This window comes from Eumetopias jubatus, unplaced genomic scaffold (genome assembly GCF_037043125.1).
Source record: "Eumetopias jubatus isolate StellerSeaLion01/CBP00866 unplaced genomic scaffold, mEumJub1_p1.0 scaffold_14, whole genome shotgun sequence".
Classification (NCBI taxonomy): domain Eukaryota; kingdom Metazoa; phylum Chordata; class Mammalia; order Carnivora; family Otariidae; genus Eumetopias; species Eumetopias jubatus.
In genome coordinates this window covers 92,151,900-92,169,238 of record NW_028274820.1, presented here as the reverse complement: position 1 = coordinate 92,169,238, position 17,339 = coordinate 92,151,900, and the positions used below count along the sequence as shown (strand labels likewise).

General features: G+C 41.1%; 1 protein-coding gene across 2 annotated transcripts in view; it reads left to right on the top strand.

Annotated features, from left to right (window-relative positions):
- Positions 1 to 10,543, top strand: part of PTN (pleiotrophin) — a 96,834-nt gene extending 86,291 nt beyond the window's left edge. The window contains exon 5 of one of the 2 annotated variants that reach the window (XM_028106364.2): positions 9,822 to 10,543. In XM_028106364.2, the coding sequence (XP_027962165.1) occupies positions 9,822 to 9,874 (53 nt within the window). In that variant the 3' untranslated portion in view covers positions 9,875 to 10,543. Of the gene's footprint in view, positions 1 to 9,818 lie in introns of both variants that reach the window. The other variant, XM_028106363.2, reaches the window with a different exon arrangement.
- The last annotated feature ends 6,796 nt before the right edge of the window (positions 10,544 to 17,339 follow it).

Genomic DNA, 17,339 nt, shown 5'->3' with positions numbered 1-17,339 from the left:
GTTCTAGCGGGGGTGGTGGGTAGATAATAGTGACAAAGACAATTACGAACTAAAAGGATAACTCCGTATTGGAGTAAGTGGTCTTACAAACTGAAGAGCCAAGTGTTCGAGTGGCTGGGGGTGGGGAGGGCGGCTGAGTTAGAGAAACCAGGGAAAGCCGCTCTGAGAGTAAGTCTGGAACTTGGTCTTGAATATAGAGCAGGGGCTAGCCATACTAGTTTCTAAATGAAACAAGGACAAGTTCAAAGTCCCAGAGGCCAAACAGACTTTGTTTTGTTCAAGGACTAGAAAAGAGATCAGGGTTAAAACTTTGCTAGGCTTCCCTTCCCAAGTGTTAGGTTGCTGCCTTTCTGCAGGCCTGGCTGTTCTGTTAAGATACTCATCCATTCCTCTGTAGTGAGTGTGTCTTTGCCTCTCAGCCCTGAACTTCTTGAGGGCAGGAGTCACAGCTTGTTCACCTTTGTAGTCCCTAGTCCATGAGAGGAATTCAATGAATAGCACTGATTTGAATGAATGAATGAATCAATCAGTCAATCAGTCAATCAGTCACTGAAGCATCTGACCCAGTTGTCCTGGGCGGGCTCACTAGAGCACATCATTCATTCACTGGCTCCGAACCGACAGAGAAATCACTGTTGGGGCACCGTTTGCTCACCTGCAAGAAGAGTCACCTGGGTGTTTTACTCCCATCCTTATGAAAGGATTTTGAGTCCTCATAGCTGGGACAGATGTGAGAACTAGGAACTATATTTGTTGGGTTTACTTCACTCTGGGTGTCTGGTTGCATCTCCCTTGGTAAAGTCCACGCACAGAGGCTCATGAGCTGTGCACACACGCAACAGCTATAGAATCGTAGTATGAAGGCAGGCTGCGTAATAGAAGAGCGGATGAGTCACACGAATGAGTTCCTGGGTTGAGGGACCTTCTCTCTTTGCCCCCTGCAGTTTTTGCATTTCTCCCTTCTGACTTCTTCTGGACTGAGAACGTGTGCTTTGCGTTTTAAGTTGTAGCGCTCATCATGAGCATTTCTGAGCAACATCAAAGTCGTTCCCGTTGAGGATTTATGATGTGACTGTCGTCACACTCAGTTGTTAGCATGCATTGTCCCAATCCTCACAGCTCCAAGGAGTTTCATTCCCATTTTGCAAACAGGACACGAAGGTTGCAATGTGCAGAAGGTCACCAAGCCAGAGAGGGGTCAGGTTTGAACTTGAGCTCAGAACAGTCCTTTTCCAGAGTTCTTTCTATCATAACAGTGCTTCCCAGACTGAGTGCTCTGTATGGCATCTCTTTGGATATTCTGAAAGAAATTAAGAATTTTGGATTGTATTTCTACAGTAATCCTAAAACACATGTTCGGGGTCATTGATGATTGAGTTGTGTTAGATCATTTTTGGCTCAAGCCTCTGTGTACTAAGTGCTCTAAAGCAAATAACCTTTAGTGCTACATTTCTCAAGCTGGAGTCCGTTAAAGGGGCTACACTCCTGTAGAGTAAGACAGAGCAGTGCAGCGTAGCCTGCTACCCAGCAGCCTCCCAGGCCGGGCCCTGAGCTGGATTCAGGATTGCCGCCCTGGTGTGGTGAGGGTCATAGCGACTCTGGTGCTTCACAAGGATCTGAGGCTCTGCTGTCCTGGGAACCAGGGGAGACGCTTCACGTACTCTCAGGGACTCCAGCCAGCTTTGCACTGATGCAAGGCCTCTGGGAAGCCTCAGGGAAATCACAGCAGGCTAGCTGTTGCTCAGCACAAGAGGCAGGGAAAAGAAAAGAAAAAAAGAACGACAGACTTTTTCTAGAGGGATAAACAATATTTGTACAAGAGCTCATTAGAAATGCAAAGAGCAGAAAGCAGGTAAAAATGTTCCTGGTGTCCTACTGCTCGGGCACATAGGGGACAAGACCCGGAGCGGGTCTTGCAAGGCTTCCGAATATTATTTTCATTCATAGAAAAGCATATTTTCAGATCTTCACCCAGATGCAGAAAAGCACTAAATTAAGCTGCTGTGTAGGCTTCTCTCTGAAGAGAGAGAAGTCTGGGGGCACCTCTTCAAGTCTAACCTTGGCCGCTGCCTAGACAGAGTGCCGGGTGCATGGGGGCGAGAGGAACTGGGTGGTGGGGAAATCTGGAGGACACACGTGCAGATGGGTGAACGGGCGACTGCAGGGAGCATCCGTGAAACTATTAAGGGGGCATAAAATCCTATATTGCATACTACCAAAGTCACGTACTTAAATGATGTATATTTAAAATTCTGAGGGACACATTTAAGACACAGTAAACTGACATCTATTTTGCACTTCCGTAATTAATGAGGGTACTCTGAAAGCTATACAGAAATGCAAGCGTGAAAACTAGTTCACTGATGTGTGGGTTCGCTAGCACTCCTTACAACACAGTACCTCAGCCAGTGTGGTTTCAACCACAGAAATCTGTCTTCTCCCAGTTGTGCAGGCTGGAAGGCTGAAATCAAGGTTTCTGCAGGGTCGATTCTTTCCGAAGGTTGTGAGGGAAGGAGCTGTTCAGACCTCTTTTTTTTTTTTGGCTCATAGATGGCCATCTTGTCCCTGTGTCTTCACATAGTCTTTGCTCTGTGCACGTCTGTGTTCAAATTCCCTCTTCTTCTAAGGACACCAGTCATATTGGATGAGGGCCCATGCTGATGTTTTCATTTTAACCTAATTACCTCTATAGAGACCCTCTCCAAGTATATTCACATTCTGAGGTATGAGGGTCAGGAATTCAGTATGAATTTTTGAGGGGGACATAATTCAGCCCATTATAGCAATTGATACATAGAATCAGTTGGGACCAAAAGAAAAAAAATCAGTTGGAGAAGCAAATAAATCATTTATGGAGCTGTACCTACTGAAATTTTAAATATTCTAGACTTCAAACTTTTCCCCTTTGACATAAATCAAAATTTGATTTTCCAGTAGCACCAGTCATGTAATGTTGAACATTGGGTATGATAAGAGCAAGTAATGATGTGCTAATAATACACTTCATTTCTGGCTTAGGGTACCAATATAATTTATAAGATTTGATAAGACAGATTTTCTACCTGGGCCCTCATTCTTGCAGAAACAAGCTTTTGAACATTTACATATGATAGCAGAAATATCATATCTTTCCTGTGGTGGGGGTGGAAGAAGTCAGTGGATCTGTGTTGGGGAGGTCACAGGGAAGAAGTGTAAGGTCCTCAGAGTGGTGTACTGATTGAGGAAGGGGCAGATGCTTTCGCTGAACATAGGAAACCCAAAGTTAATTCTCCCTCCATGGTTGTGTGTGTGTGTGTGTGTGTGTGTGTGTGTGTGTATGCGCATGCCTATGTACGTATATCACTCTGCCTAACTCCGTAGAGTTCTTCAAACTTTGAAAGACATGAGAATGAAGTTAGAGTTCCCACTAGCAGCAGGTGTGACAACATATAGTGACTGGGACACCAACTGCACATGTGCGCACACACCCTAACATCGGTATCAGAAATGCACGCCTTGCACATGCAGTTTCCCTTGCCTTAGTTATAGTTCCCTCTCTTCAGGCTTATTTAGTAGTTAAAAACAAAATTTAGCCGGTGAACATCAAATTCAACCCCCACCCACCACACACAGCTTTTGTTTTCCTTCTCTAACAGTATAGAAGTGAGAACACTGTGGATTAAAGGCCTTACAGATGAAACACTTCTGATCCCCTTCCTCACTGCTCTTCTCTCCTGTGACTCAGAGGGAAAATCCACACCCACGTTCAGCTGTTCCAAACCAATGAGTAGGTATAGCTAATAATACATGAGGATACCATAGGCATGTTGATGATCTTCTTCCCGGTATCACATACATGTAGGTCAGATCAGGGAGTGACCCCCACACACTCATGACCTATTGAGTAAAGAAAGTGCATCCTAACAAGGGTCCCTTTCATGATTGGCTGGGGAAGCCAACAGGTATCTCAGAGGCTGAAAAGGCTACAGAGAGGAGTCTTGGGTGAAGGGAGAGGGGTTTACTCTACCAATACTGGGTGAGTTGCTTTGGAAAGTAACTGACATGGTTAGTGACTTTTATTAAGCTTCCTCTGTGTGGTCGATGACATAATCCACTAAACGTGCAGTTAAGTCTCTAGCACCCACCAGCATTTTCATAGTTAAACTTTGTTTTGAGGAGATGCAGTTAAATGCCGAGTCACGTCTCAGAGTAAGTGGGGGCAAGACAGAGGTTGCCAGCAGAGTCCAGACATGTTTAGCCTGTGTCTAGACAGATGCATCCTATCTTCTATCTGGCATGTACCGCCCTATCTACTTGATAGCAGAAAGGACATGTTAGGAGGACAGATGGTTGAGTGGGAGAGGTAGGTATTGTTGTGCAACACAATTGATGAGTGAAAAGGAAGATGGACGGTGAGGGAAAGAACAGGTATTAATGTGTGGGCAGCATCAAGGAGCAGTTGTTTGTATGTGTGAATTCCATACATAATCCTAGAAGTAAATGCATTGAGTCAGTAAGAGGAAACAAAGCAAATGGCATTACAAAAGAAGAAATCGAAGAAGAAATAACAGAATAATTGCACAGACATTGGACTAAAGAGATCTGAGAATGATTTAAGAAAAAAAGTGTACAGATTATACTTTTGATTTTTAAATAGAAAATTCTTCCTATGTTGTGCAACTTAATACATGCCACCCCACTTTAAACTGAAATGTTGGGAAATTTAATGAAGGAGCTGAGCCATCTAGTACCTAGGCAAATTCTAGGCAGATCACTGAGTTACATACTCAGGATTCAACAAGCCTTATTACCAGTTCTGAGGAACAGCTAGGTGATGTGAGGGATTAGCTATTTTCAGGTAGGTGGGCAGCTAATTCTTAAGCACAGGCAAGTTCTTTTAAATAGGTTCATGAAACAGTAAAAGGATGTGGGTGGTTTCCAGCCTTTTGGGCATATTTACATTGTAAGTGTACTGTTTGACAGTGATACCCTTTTCCTTCACTCAGTTCTCATGATTTTAAAAGATTTTATTTGAGAGAGAGTGGCTGAGAGAGCAGGAACAGGGAGGAGAGGGAGAAGCAGCCTCCGACACGGTTTCGATCCCAGGACCCCGGGATCATGACCTGAGCCGAATCAGCTGAGCCACCCAGGGGCCCCAGTTTTCATGATTTCTTGCACGAGTCTCCAAAGGCTAGCTTCCGTGGTCTCTCCGGCTTGGCCCCAGCTGGCCCTGCCCTCCTGCTCTCTGAATCTACAGTGTCCGTTTCTGACTGTCCATAGCTGCCTCCTATATGAATTCTGCCCGTGAGAAGGTGCAAATCTTTTTCTATTCACATCAGTAGTTCCTGCCATTGGTTTAATGACCCAAAGCTACTTCACTGGAGTCAGTAGCAGAGTTGAACTCACTTTAGTAAAAATCCAGGCTCCACTCACTCAAATTTCGCCTCTCACTCCCTTTTTATGTTTTCTGGCGGCACAGGCAGGCCATCTGAAAAACGAATCAAACCAAGACATTTTGATAAGAAAATGATAAGTTTATTCCAGAATTCTCAACTCTACTTCTTGAAATAACATCTCCCTCGAGTTCTCTGAAAACGTTTATATTGTCATCTTTCTTCCAACATCCACCCCCCCCAACTTTCTCTCAGTTTTCCCAAATATTGAAAATGGGAGCAGGTGTTTACTTGTACTGACTGCATGGCAATTCTGTTCCTAAAAAGGCCTGTGATAGATGAAAAAGAGATGATGCGTGCTGTTTGCTTATTTGCCTTTTGAGAACAAGTTTGCTGTGATAGGATCCAATATAAGTCGCTAAGAATTTCAGTGAGTACTGCCTTTCCAGAAAGAAATTCCTCAGCACATATCTAGAGCTTTTTACAAATGCCCTGCGGTCCAGCAGATCCTCTTCCAGTAATCTGTACTAAGCCAACACTTGACAGTATAGTGGTTTGTCCACAGAACGTGCATTACATCATCATTTATGGTAACAAAAAGTGAGAACAAGCTACCTCACCAGCAAAAGAGGGAAGGTTACAAGTGGAATGGAATGTCACCAAGGAATCCTCCGGGGGCATGCTGCAAAGTACATGCAATGGTATGGAAAAAACAAGTTTTAGTATAAAATACTTTATCAACTGTCAATATATACCTACTCAAAGTATATTCCTTGAAAGGAAACACATATGAACCCACTGTGGAAAGTGTTATCTCTGTATTGTGAAAACATGGGCAATTTCTGTTAACATATAGCTGTTTCTTTACTTTCTATATAAGCCCGTATTACTTCTAAAACCAGAAAAGTAATATTTTTAAGAAGAATGTCGGTCCTACCTTCAGGCTAACTCTCCGATAGACATTCTTTTTCTCCCTGGTAATTGTCCCTGTGGATACTCTCTTAACACTATATGCATCTGTGATGCCACAGTCAACAAGGAAGAGGAGAAATAGGCATTCAGGTCATAAAAATAAGCTGTCACATAGCCATGACTCTAAAAAAATACATACTTTTAGAGTACTTTACAATTTTGAAAGACTCTCACAGCAGTCTTGAAATCTTGTAAGCTCTATGAAAGCAGAATTTTGTCTTGTTTGCCATCATATTCCAGCATCTAGAACAGTGCCAGGTATATAGTGGATATGGGGGCATATTTGCTAAATGAGTGTTTTTTGAACAGTAGTGGTCAAATAGGATATTAGAGGTGGTAACCTCACAGGATATTCATGATGGCCCTCTGAGGAGGGCAGACTAAGTGTTATTATCCCCAGTTTATAGGAAACAGATGCAAAATGATCAATTTGCCCAACATCACAGGGCTGGTAAATGGAAGATCTGGATTAGAATTAATTCTTTGAGGACTTCGTTCTTAGTATGATTTTAGGAGAATTTCACTGTTTCCTCATTGCCCTACTAAACAGAGGGCCATATGCCACTTCTTAAGGATTTTGTTTTCTAATCAGAATTTTTTAAATGTATAGGTTCAGAATTTATTGTAGCATGACTCACATTAATCCCTATGTTTTCTTACTGCCTCTTTTCTCTCCCATCAGAACTATGCTCTGCACTGCAAGAATTTTCTTGGCCAAATTTTGAGTTTTCTAAATAGAATACAGTCAAGATGGCCCTCCAGGTGGTTCGTAGCAATATGAGGAGCCTGGATCCTTTCTAGGGTATTTCTTCTTAAGTCTTAGGACTTTCTGAACACTTTCAAATATATCTTAAACAAAACAACCTGTTTCTTTCCGAGTAATACGAGGTACACACATACCAGGAGAGAACGATGAATACTATCCTCCACCACCTCAAAAACTGGCCAGAGAAAGAATGAAGGTTTATACATCCAGGAGGTTAAAACACATGAAGAGTACCACCGTGAGTGTTCAATGCAGTGATGGCGCAGTAGGGATCATCCAAGGGAACAAAACCAGACACTTTTCCAGCAGGTGCCCTTTGTGCTTGCATTTCCACAATGGCTCCCTTCCTGTTTGTATCCACTGGAGCTTCACAGCCTCCATCCCTGTGGGGAAGAGTGACATGTGGCGTGGCATGAGTGCACTTCCTTCCGTTGCCTTGGCTCTTTTCACTGTGAACCAAGGTGCCCTACTGTTTGACATCAGGATACTGATCACAATGGCTCTGAAAACCTTTGAGAGTAGCCACTATGTGACTCTACTACAAAGCCGCTATGTGACTCGACTCTACTTGCTTTATGCTGGTATAGTCCTGCTCCAGGCCAATTCATGACCCTCATGCTCACAGCAGATTTCCCTGTGAGCTTGATAGGCTACTAAAATGGGACATAACTTTTATTCACAGTTAATTCAGTCTTTTATTTAAAGACAAGGAAAAGGGTTGAGAAATTTGGTAATGTTCATGGATATGTGTAATTTTTTTCTTCATAAAGTATCTTTAAAGAAGTACTGAAATATGGCAAGATCTTGACTGAATTTACACTCGTACTTCTCTTGAGAAATACTAATGAATTATATACTAATGAATTGACTGTTTCCCATCCAAGTGTTCATTTCTTCACTATTATGCAACAAGTATTTCATGAGCCCTTATTATGTGCCAGGCACTGAAGACACAGATGTAGATGATACAGTCTTCTGTGAACAGTGGTTTAGCAGGATGTTAGCAACTCCTGACGTAATTGTGTACAGTGTACTCTTGAAGCTTGAGTAAAGGGAGCTTAGGACAATTAACTTTGTATGAAATACTATTTCAACTGGTATATAATGGACTTTCGAACTTATCAGAAGAAGTGATGAGGATAAGAAAAAAAAGGTTCAAGCTCTGCCCCAAGTATAAGGTTGCGTTTTTATAACATACGTGATTGGCATTTATATCCCATAGGCCTCTCTTGGACACAGGCCCTGTGATCCAGTAAACAATCCCTGCTGGCCATCATCATTGTCCCAGTATTCCTCTGTCTTTCAGCACATTCAGGGACCTGCTCAATGTGTCTTAGGGATGAAGAATATTAATTATACAGAGAAATGACCTCTTGTTCTTAGCAGGTTTCATTAGTGTGATAATAGACTAACTTTATTGAGCGCAGGCTATTTTGCCATGTTCTGTGCTCAGGCGATTTTCTACAACTCATTTAATGTGGATATTGACTCTATAAAGTGGTACGATTTGTATGCCCATTCACAAGTGAGAGACCTGAGACACAAATACATGAATTGGCTTTCAGGAAGCCTCAAAGTAACTTAGTGATGGAGCTAGGACTTACATGCCAGCCGTCTGACTCCGGAGCCTGTACTAACCCCTATGTTTCTACCACTACTGCGGGCCAAACAGGGGGAAGGATCTTATAAACATTTAGCAACATCCTTTCACTTGGTAGCCTAGCGATTCTGACCATTCTCATCTTTGGAGCCCAAGTTGACATGTCCAATTCTACACTGCATTCTCCTCTGCCTAGGAAAAGGGAGACAGCACAATGAATGGAAAAGGATGGGATGTTTTGATTTAAATCCTCATGGTTTTACTTACCTGGTGTAGCCCAGGTTGGTACATTCCATTTGCTTCCTCCAAGACTAGGAGACTCTATAGAGTCAAAGCTCCATGTGGTTCATAGCTGGTCCTTCAAATATGAATAGCTGGCAGATATATAAGCAAAGGGTGAATCAGGAGAGGAGGCACTTTCAAACTGGCAGGAAAAATGCTTATCAATCAACAGCCCCATGGAAAGGGCATATGGGTAGTGAGGGGCTAAGCAGAGCTTTTATAGCTCTCCATTGAGCAGTGAGTATCCTGGTGTATTCTCTCAGGGAGGTCTGCCCTGTTTTTCTTTTCTAAGTAGGACCCTCAGACAGTATTTTTTCTATCAGATGGGGGCAACCAATAAGATGACAGGCATCTACAGGAGGTTCACATGAAGGACGGCTGTATTACTCCTGCCTATTCTAGGCACTCTCCTGGCATGCACTTGTACCTTGTCTCTCCATCTAATCATTTCATTCCTGGACAGTGACAGTTGGCCCATGAAAAATGAGGAGTGGAACTGCATGGGTCCACTTAGATGTGAATTTTTTTTTTTTATAAATACTATATCAATAACATATTTATTTTCTCTAGCTTGCTCTTTTGTAAGAATACAGTATATAATACATAAAATATGTGTTAATGGACTATGTATGTTATCAGTAAGGCTTCCAGTCAACAGTTAGCTGTTAATAGTTAAGTTTGGGGGTTGTACAAAGTTACATGCAGATTTTTGACTGCATGGTGGGTTGACGCCCTCAACCTGAGCGTTGTTCGAGGGTTAACTGTATAAGAAAAGTGCCCCCATTGTTTACTAATGCGATGCTTCTTTTTCTATTTTTTATCACAGCAGAATCTAAGAAAAAGAAAAAGGAAGGGAAGAAACAGGAGAAGATGCTGGACTAATCGATGCCACCTTCTGTGGAACATGACAAGGACATCAGCAAACAGGATCAGTTAACTATTGCATTTATACCTATGTAGGCTTTTTATTCAAAAGTTATCTATCTATAGCTTAAGTACACAATAGGCAGAAACAAAAAGAACAGAAAAATTTTGTAGTAGCGTTTTTTTTAAATGTATACCATAGGACCACTAGGGACTTATAATAAAGGACTGTAATCCTATTTAGAAAGTTGACTTATAGTACATGATACATGGTAGAAAATTGAGGTAAGTTTTTTGAAGTTATGTGATATTTTACATTTAAAATCTTTTTTTTTTACATTTTTTTTCTTTTGGCAGCAATTTATGTGTTATGACCACGTAAACTACTTTTCTTGTTAATTTTTTCACCTAGACTTTTTTTCCCAATTGAGAAAAATATATACTAAACAAAGCAGCAATAAAATATAATAATCCTATCTGAGGAAAATATCTATCTTGTTTTCTGCCAGTGGATTTAAAAAAAAAAAAAAAACAACTGGTCAGCAAAATGGGGAAGGGGGCACAGCATGCTCTAATTCAATGTTGTTTTTTTTTTTTTTGAAGAGAAGCATTAAAAGAAATTCTTTCACTTTGGCAGGAACATTTGTTTTCGTGATGAAATTATTTTTCCTTCTGAGGAAAAAAAAGACTAGGAAAATAAATCAAGGTGATGCTGAAAAAGGGTGCTTTTGTGTGCAGTGATTTGATATTGTAACCCTCTTTCTCTGTCCCCTACACTCCCCCCAGTCAACCTGCTATCATACAAATTAATTAAAACCACTCTTGGGCACAAAAGTTATAGAGAGTTTAGGTATATAGATGTACATCTATACATTTTTAACTATCAATATTTAGTGCTATGGAATTGAACAAAAGTCCCAAAGTAATCTAGAGTTTGATGGAACAGAAAAACAAACACTCCTCCTATATTGAATAAATTTGCGTGGGCTCGCGTAATCCAAATCAGAAACAGAGTAACACATGCAAAATAGTAGTTTGTACTTGGTTTCCATAAGCCAAGAGTTCCTACTCTATTATCTACTATATGTACCAAGTATCTACCAAGGACTATCTGTGCAACTCCCTTATCTGCTGGGTTCCAAGTACAGTCTTTAAATAAGTCAATGCTTCTATTCAGAGAAATAACACCTCAGAAATCAGCTGAGATGATTAGCTAGTATTACACTTGAAAAAGCCACCTCTAATTTCAAAGTGATAAGACTCAAACAAACACCTATCTACCAAGATAACCTCCAAGTCCACTTTCAGAAATAATGGTTTCAACATACCTTGCATTAACCATAAAATAATTACAAACTAGTCTAATGATGCAGCAAAGAGCCTTCAAAGCTCAACTGTTCTGCCATCTAACCAAAGACTCCACTTGAGCTAGAAATGTTGAGGGGCTTCCTATCTCCCCGCTAAGTCAAAATCAACTGCCATTGGGGAATAGAAAAACCCAGAACATTTTATGGACTGGTGCTTAATAAAAGCAGAGTACCTTGTAAAGAGCAAATGACAGAAGCATGAACCGTGAATGCAGTCCTTTTACAAGAGGACCTTAATAGGAAAAAAGCACTCATGGGGAGGGATGGAGGAGAAGAAAGTCTTGAGTAGGGTTTTTTTATAGCAAGTCCCATAAGGATAGAGATAGTGGAAGAGTCTGTAGCAAATTTTGTTAGCCTCTCACCTAATATTGCTCCTCCATCATCCTTTAACCAAAATAGCAGCTCATGAATCAGTAATGAGCTAAGGTAAACTAGAACAAAATCTCCCAAAGGAAAAGCAGCCCTGTAAATGATCGCGGCATCCCCTTCATTCACAGGGCGTGGAGGAGGATTCCTAACAAACCATAAAATAACCCCCAGGAGGGAGATCTGTTTATAGTAAATTCAGAGAGAGCTGGGGGGACTTCTCTGGGAACAAAGGAGCTGGCAGGCACTATCTTCCTCCCCCGCCCCCCAGCATAAACAGAGCCACCACAGGGAGGTGGCACGGCACAGACACTTGCTACCCACCTCACTAGCAATGTGCTCTGCCCGTGAGTTCTGAGGACTTGCCTGGGGCAGCCCCCAGGCTGCAGGGGATACAACCTGGGACCAGCAGCTCAGTGCAAATTTTGCTAACACTGCTGCCCTGCCCCTGAGTCCTTCTGTGGTCACGCCTCCTGAGACCCTACATGCTTGGCTCTCACGAACATCACAGAGAGCAAGCACTGGCCACAACAGAGAGTCCATGCAAACATCTGGCCTGAAAGGTAATGGGATTGAGACACAAGAGCAGGACACAAGCAACACAAGTAGGAGACTCGAAGTGCCAGGTTCTGGTGAACAGAAGCCACTGCCCTGTGGGGCACTACAGGACCTCTTCATAAAGTCACTACTTGCAAGAGCAGAAGACATAGCTGACTGACCTAACACACAGGAAAAGCAGACACAGAGAACTAGACAAAATGAAGAGACAAGAGAGGTAGGTCCCAAATGAAAGAATAGGACAAAATCAGAGCAGAAGGTCTAGGTGAAACAAATAATATGCCTGATACAGAATTTGAAGTAATGATCATAAAGATACTCCCTGGACTTAGAAAAGCATGGAGAACATCAATGAGGCCCCTGACAAAGAGATAAAAAATAACATATCAGAGATGAAGAACTTAATACTTGAAATTAAAAATGCAATAGATGGAGTAAGTAGTAGACTACAGGAAGCGAAGGAATGTATCAGGGACCTGAGGATAGAGTAATGGAAAGCAATCAAGCTAAACAGGTGACAAACAAATACCGCATAATGAGAATAGACTTAGAGAACTCAGCATGATAACAATCACATTATAGGGATGCCAGAAGGAGAGAGAGAAAGGGGGACAGAAAATGTATTTGAAGAAGTGATAGCTGAAAACTTCCCAAATCTGGGAATGGAAACAGAGATCCAGACTCAGGAGGTAAAGAGATTCCCCCAACAGATTCAACCCAAGGTGATCCACACCTAGACACATAGAAATTAAAATGGCAAAAAAAAAAAAAAAAAAAATAGTGATAAAGAATGAATTTTAAAGGTTCCAAGAGAAAAGGCAATTATATACAAAGGAAATCCCATAAGGCTATTGGTTGATTTTTCAGCAGAAAGTTTGCAGGCCAGAAGAGTGGCATGATGTATTCAGTGCTGAAAAGAAAAAATCTGCAGCCAAGAATACTTTATCCAGCGAGACTATCATTCAGAAGAGAAAGAGAGAGAGAGAGAGAGAGAGAGAGAGAGAGAGAAAGTTTGCAGACAAAGTTAAAAGAATTCATGACCATTAAACCAGCCCCATAAGAAATGTTAAGGGGGACTCTGTGACTAGAAAAAAAGACCCTAAGTGAAAATAAAAATAGAAGCATGAAAGCAAAAAAATAAAGTATATCTGTAAAAATCAGTCAAGGGAAGTACAAAAGGATGTAAAAATATGATACCAAATACCTGAAATATGGAGGGAAGAGGAATAAAGAATGAGTTCAAAATTAAGTGACCATTAGCTTAATATAGACTGTTACATGCAGAAGATATTATATATAAGCCAAATGGTAACCACAAATCAAAAAAACAGTGATATGCAAATAAATAAAGAGTAAGGAATCCAAGTATATCAATAAAGAAAACCAGCAAACCATGAAAGAGAGAAAGAGAAGAAAGGATCGGAGAAAAACTACAAAAACAAGTTAAATGGCAATAAATGCATATCTATCAATAATTATTTTGAATGTAAATTGACTAAATGCTTTAGTCAAAAGATGTAGGGTGATGGAATGGATAAAAAAGCAAGACTCACCTATACGCTGCCTACAAGAGACTTATTTCACAGCTAAAGACATCTGCAGACTGAAAGTGAGGGGATGGAGAAACATTTATCATGTCAAAAGCCAGAGTAGCAATACTTGTATGAGACAAAATAGACTTTAAAACAAAGTCTGTAAAGAGACAAGATCACTATATAATAATAAAAGGGACAATCCAACAAAAAGATATAACAATTGTAAATATTTATGCACCCAAATACATAAAGCAGCTAATAACACACATAAAGGAGCAAATCAATAGTGACACAATAATAGTAGGGAACTTTAACACCCCACTTACATTGATGGACAGATCATCCAAACAGAACATCAACAAGGAAACAATGACTCTGGATGACACACTGGACCAGATGGATTTAATAAATATAATCAGAACATTCCACCCTGAAACAGCAGAATACACATTCTTTTCAAGTGCACACGGAACATTCGTTCTCCAGAATAGAACACATATTAGGCCACAAAACAAGCCTCAACAAATTTTGGAAGACTGAAGTCATACTATTCATCTTTTCTGACCACAACACTATGAAACTAGAAGTCAACTACAAGAAAAAAATCTGGAAAGATCATAAATACATGGAGGTTAAATAACATACTACTAAATAATGAATGGGTCAACCAGAAAAATCAAAAAGTACATGGAAGCAAGCAAAAATGAAAACACAATGACTCAAAACCTTTGGGATGCAGCAAAATTGGTTCTAAGAGGGAAGTTTATAGCAATACAGGCTTACCTCAAGAAGCAAGAAAAATCTCAATCTAACCTTATACCTAAAGGAGCTAGAAAAAGAACAAGTGAAGCCTAAAGCCAGCAGAAGGAAGGAAATAATAAAGATTAGGGCAGAAATAAGTGATATAGAAACTAAAAAAAATAGAACAGATCAATGAAACCAGAAGCTGGTTTCTGAAATGATCAACAGAACTGATAAGCCGCTAGACAGATTCATCAAAAAAGAAGTGGGGGGAGGGTGAGAAAGGACTCGAAAATCACAAATGAAAGAGAAGCAATAACAATCAACACCACAGAAATACAAACAATTGTAGGATATTACAAAAAATTATGTGCCAGCAAATTAAATAACCTAGAAGAAATGGATATATTCCTAGAAACACATAACCTACCAAAATTGAATCAGGAGGAAAAAGAAAATTTGAACAGACTGATTACTAGCAGGCTGATTAAAAAAAAAAATCCCAAAAACAAAAGTCCAGGACTTGACAACTTCATAGGCAAATTCTACCTAAAATTTAACCCCTATTCTATTTAAACTATTCCAAACTAGAGGAGAAGGAAAACTTCCAAATTCATTCTATGAGGTATCACCCTGATAGAAAACCAGATAAAGACACTACAAAAAGAAAAATTACTGGGCAATATCTCTGATGAACGTAGATACTAAAGTCCTCAACAAAATACTAACAAACCAAATCCAACAATACATTAGAAAATCATTTGCCTCAATCAAGTGGAATTTATTCCCAGGATGCAAGGGTGGTTCAATATTTGCAAACCTATCAACCTGATACATCACATCAATAAGAGAAAGGATAAAAACCAGATGATCGAAATGGGAGGAGGAGCAAGATGGTGGAGAAGTAGGAGACCTGGATTTCGTCTGGTCTCAGGAATTCAGCTGGATAGGGATCAAACCATTCTGAGCACCTACGAACTCAACAGGAGATCGAAGAAGAGAGTAGCAACAACTCTCTGAACAGAGAAGCGACCACTTTCTGGAAGGTAGGACGTGCGGAGAAGTGAGTCCGAGGCGATATTCGGGAGGATGGACGGCGGGGGAGGGGGCCTCCGTTGGCCGCTTCTGGCAAGTGATAGAGCCGCGGAGCACAAAATCGGAACTTTTAGAAGTCGGCTCCGCGGAGGGACGTCGCTCCAGTGCCTAAGCGGGGGGTGGAACCCTTGGGGTCACAGAAAGACCGGGGGTGCCTGAGTGCGGCAGAGCTCCCAGGTATCGGAGCGGGGAAGCCGGCTGCAGAGACGGAGCCGAGGCACGGGCTCTCAGCTCGGGGTGGCCATAAACTGTGATCCGCGGCCCAGTCGGGCCACTGCTCCTCCAGCAGGGACCCAACAAGCCCCAGAGCTGGGGAGACTCCACTTCCTCCCCCGGGAGGAGCGGCGCGGGAGCGCACCACAGGGATCTGCTGGGTTTGGAGACTCCACACGGGGTCGGGTGCCAGAGATAGAAACGCTCGGTCACAGGCCGGGTGAGCACGGAGTGCGGCCGGAGACGGGGGAGACAGGAGTGACTGACTGCTTTTCTCTGGGGGCGCACTGAGGGGTGGGGCCCCGAGTTCTCAGCTCCTCCGGGTGGAGATTGGGAGGCCATTTTCCCTCTCGTCCTCCAAAGCTGTACCGAGAGCTTGCAGGGAACAAAAGCTCCTGAGAGCAAACCCAAGCAGCTTGTTTAGCCCGGACTGACAAGGGCGGGGCAATTCCGCCTCCGGCAAAGACATTTGGGAACCACGGCAACAGGCCCCTCCCCCAGAAGATCAGCACGAACAGCCAGCCAAGACCAAGTTTACCGATCAATGAGAGGCAGAACTCCAACACGAGGGGAATACTGCACATAGAATCCATGGCTTTTTTACCATGATTCTTTAGTCTTTCAAAGTTAATTTTTTTAACTTTTTTTTTCTTTTTCCAGTTTTCAGCCAACTTATCAATCCTTTTTAAAAAAATCTTTATTTTTCATTTTTAGAGTCATATTCTATCCCTTCGTAGTAGTTACCCTTATTGTGGTATGTGTGTGTGTGTGTATATATATATATATATATATACACACATGTGTATATATATATATGTATATATGTGTGTATATATATATATAACATATATATATATATAACTTATATATATATATATAAGTTGGTCTCTCTTTAAAATTGTGGGATACAGTTCCTTCTAACAGATCAAAATATACCCTAAATCTCTAGTGTATGGCTTTGTTCTAGTCTCCTGCCTGATCACATTCGCCGTTGTTTTTTTTAAATCCTCTTCATTCTTTTCTCAACCAATGTATCAATTCCTTTTATAAAATCTTTTATAATTTTCATCTTTACCGTCATATTCCATCCCTTCATCATATTAACCCTTATTTTTGTACATATATAAGTTCTTCATTTTTAAAATTTTGGGAGGCACTTTCTTCTAACAGACCAAAATATGCCCAAAATCTACTGTGTGGCACTGATCTATGCACCAGCCTGATCATATTTGATCATATTCTGTTTTCTTTGTTTTGTTTTTGTTTGTTTTTATCTTTTTATCTTTTTTTTTTCTTTTTTCTTTCCTTCACTTTCTTTTCCCCTGGTTTCAGGTCTTTTCTGATTTGTTTAGTGTATATTTTCTGGGGACATTGTTACCCTGGTAGCATTTTGTTCTCTCATTCATCTATTCTCCTCTGGACAAAATGACAAGACAGAAAAAAATCACCTCAACACAAAGAACAAGAGGCAGTACCAACTGCCAGGGACCTACTCGATACGGATATTAGTAAGATATCGGAACTACAGTTCAGAATGATGATTTTAAAGATACTTGCTGGGCTTGAAAAAAGCATGGACGTTATTAGAGAAACCCTTTCTGGAGAAAT